The 2,380-nt window shown below is 33.6% G+C and overlaps 1 protein-coding gene across 1 annotated transcript; it reads right to left on the bottom strand.

Annotated features, from left to right (window-relative positions):
- Nucleotides 1-350: 350 nt before the first annotated feature.
- LOC132637846 (PLAT domain-containing protein 3-like) lies at nucleotides 351-1,896 on the bottom strand. The gene is made up of 2 exons (XM_060354878.1): nucleotides 1,702-1,896; nucleotides 351-976 (listed from the first exon to the last, which is right to left on the bottom strand). The coding sequence occupies exons 1-2, from the start codon at nucleotides 1,783-1,785 to the stop codon at nucleotides 503-505; spliced, it is 558 nt and encodes a 185-aa protein (XP_060210861.1). The 5' UTR covers nucleotides 1,786-1,896; the 3' UTR covers nucleotides 351-502.
- Nucleotides 1,897-2,380: the final 484 nt, after the last annotated feature.

The following is a 2,380-nucleotide window of genomic DNA, read 5'->3' as shown; positions in this document are numbered from 1 at the left end:
GAATCCCTAATTTAGGGGGATTCTTTTTGGTATAATATTTTCCTAAATATATCATAAAGGTATAAAATTTGTTATTGTTAAAAGTTGTGTTATTGATGTACTTAACTCTAAAAGCTTGACTTATGATGTAATTTTCTCAAAATGATTTGCAGGAAAAATACCAATTACAACCACGTGTAAAGATTAAGGAGTTGAAATACCTACTTATAAAATAAGGGACAACTCAACACGTGTCACTTCTTCATTGTGATTTAAACTCTAGTAAATTGACCAATATAGCCCTGTGAGGATAAATTCTTTACAGAATCAGAGACTTAACAAAACATATTACCAATTTAGGGAAGAGAAAGTGAGAGGACAAGTTCTTTATTTTCCAAACTGTCCATTAGGCCCGGACAGTACATAACAGGCCCTAGCCTTCACAAACCATACCAGATCTCACTCAGAAAATAAGAAAAGGAAAACACTGGGCCTTGGCTCATTAAAGCCCAACAAAGTCGAATTAAATTACATCAACAACAGAATAAGATTCAGAATCATAAACAGGCTGTTGCACACCAGACTCAGCCTTCTTCTTACAGTTGTTCCTAACGGCCGTTAACTGATACGGTGAAATATCGGTACCAAGCCACTGGTCCACAGCAAACAACTGTTGGTTACATTGTTTGTGTGCACCAGTAACTGTAACTTCAACGTAGTTACAGTACCATCCGTGATGTGGGCCTGACCCATTAGAAGACAAGTTCATTTTGCATATCGGACCATTCAAACATGGACCACGACCACTAAAGATATCTGTGTTTCCTCTTTCAAAGTAGTCGTAACCTTGGCCCATAAGACCACCCCAAGCCTCTAAGTTCTTGATTCTAAGTCCATAACCATCAGCATCATAGAGAGTTAAACTAATGTTTGAGTCGGTTCCAGCTTTTATTATTGAGCCAGTACGAATGTAAGCTGTGTACACACAATCATCTTCCTGCATTTCCCATTAAATCAGCAATTGCCATGTGAAAAATAAAAATAGAATAACAGAAGGGTATAATAGAATCAGTAGAGGGTGTTATTCATTGTTTTTACCGAATCCGTTTCAATTTATGAGACACTTTTTTGCTTCTCGAGGGTCAATTTGACGAATCTTTAAAGTTACATTGTATTAAATCAACTTAATTTTTTAAGATTAAAACTTAGATATTGAAAAACTATACGATAAGTATATAAGCTACAATTCTTACTTGTCAATATAATGAAAAAATACATTTCAAAATGTGAGTCAAAATTCAAATAGTTTGAATCTCAAGAAAAAAAAAAGTGCCACATAATTAGGACAAAGAGAATCCATAAAATAGAAAATTACCAATAATATATACACATATGTTACTCCTTCAGGATTAACTTGTTTGTGTTACTTTTCTTTTTAGTCTATTTAAAAAAAATGTCTCTTTTCTAATTTGACAACTCTTTAATTTCAACATCGCACATAAAATATTTAAGACCATAAGATTAAAGAATATTTTGATATATTATACATATCTTAGTTTAAGACTACAAGATTGAGTTTTTTACTGTATTTACTTTTTAAAACTCCCTCACAGGTCAAACTAAAACAAACATATTGAAACGAACAAGATATTAGAATTAGATGCATTGCGTCTATTCTAGATCCGCCACTATTATAGGAATAGACAGAGAAGGGTGACATACAGAAGCAGCAATAGAAGAAATGGAGATGGAGAAGAGGATGATCGCAAGATGGAACCAGATTTGGTTAACTTGAGCTACTCTCATGGCACCTTCTCGATCTGTCTAGCTGGTTGTCTCTTTCACTAGAAAATGAGAGGATAAAGGCAAATGATTTGTGATAGTAGTGGAGTGAGTAGGATGATACAATAGGAGTTTATTTATAGATTGGATCAAGTTTCAGAAGGGACCATATTATATTGAGAGTTGCAGGTCAAGATTAGATGGCAATAGGCCTACACGTGAACCACACAGTACTATTAAAGTCGGAGTAGATGAATAAATTATGTAATGTATGAATTCGACGTGCACAGCGTGTAAATGATCTCGAGACGCTGTTCTCGTTATAATTTCAGCAACTTGTCTCTAGGTTTTATTCACACGTGTCATTATACTCCATGTATTCAATTTTAACTATCGTTTTAGCTTTAATTTTTTTTTCAAAATAATTGTTACTTTAGGAATTTAACATTAAAGTTGAGAATTACTTTTAACTATATCCTTAATATTAAAAAAAATACGCACAATCTACCTTTATTAAATAAGGATAATCCTAAATAGGAAGATTTGGAGGTTGATGATTAAGATGGAAAGTTAGTAGATAGTTGGATTTTGTCACACTTTGTGTGGGAGAGGCTGCGGG

The sequence above is a fragment of the Lycium barbarum genome, chromosome 1 (assembly GCF_019175385.1).
Source record: "Lycium barbarum isolate Lr01 chromosome 1, ASM1917538v2, whole genome shotgun sequence".
Lineage (NCBI taxonomy): Eukaryota > Viridiplantae > Streptophyta > Magnoliopsida > Solanales > Solanaceae > Lycium > Lycium barbarum.
The sequence above is the reverse complement of the archived record's forward strand: the minus strand, read 5'-3'. Positions and strand labels throughout refer to the sequence as shown.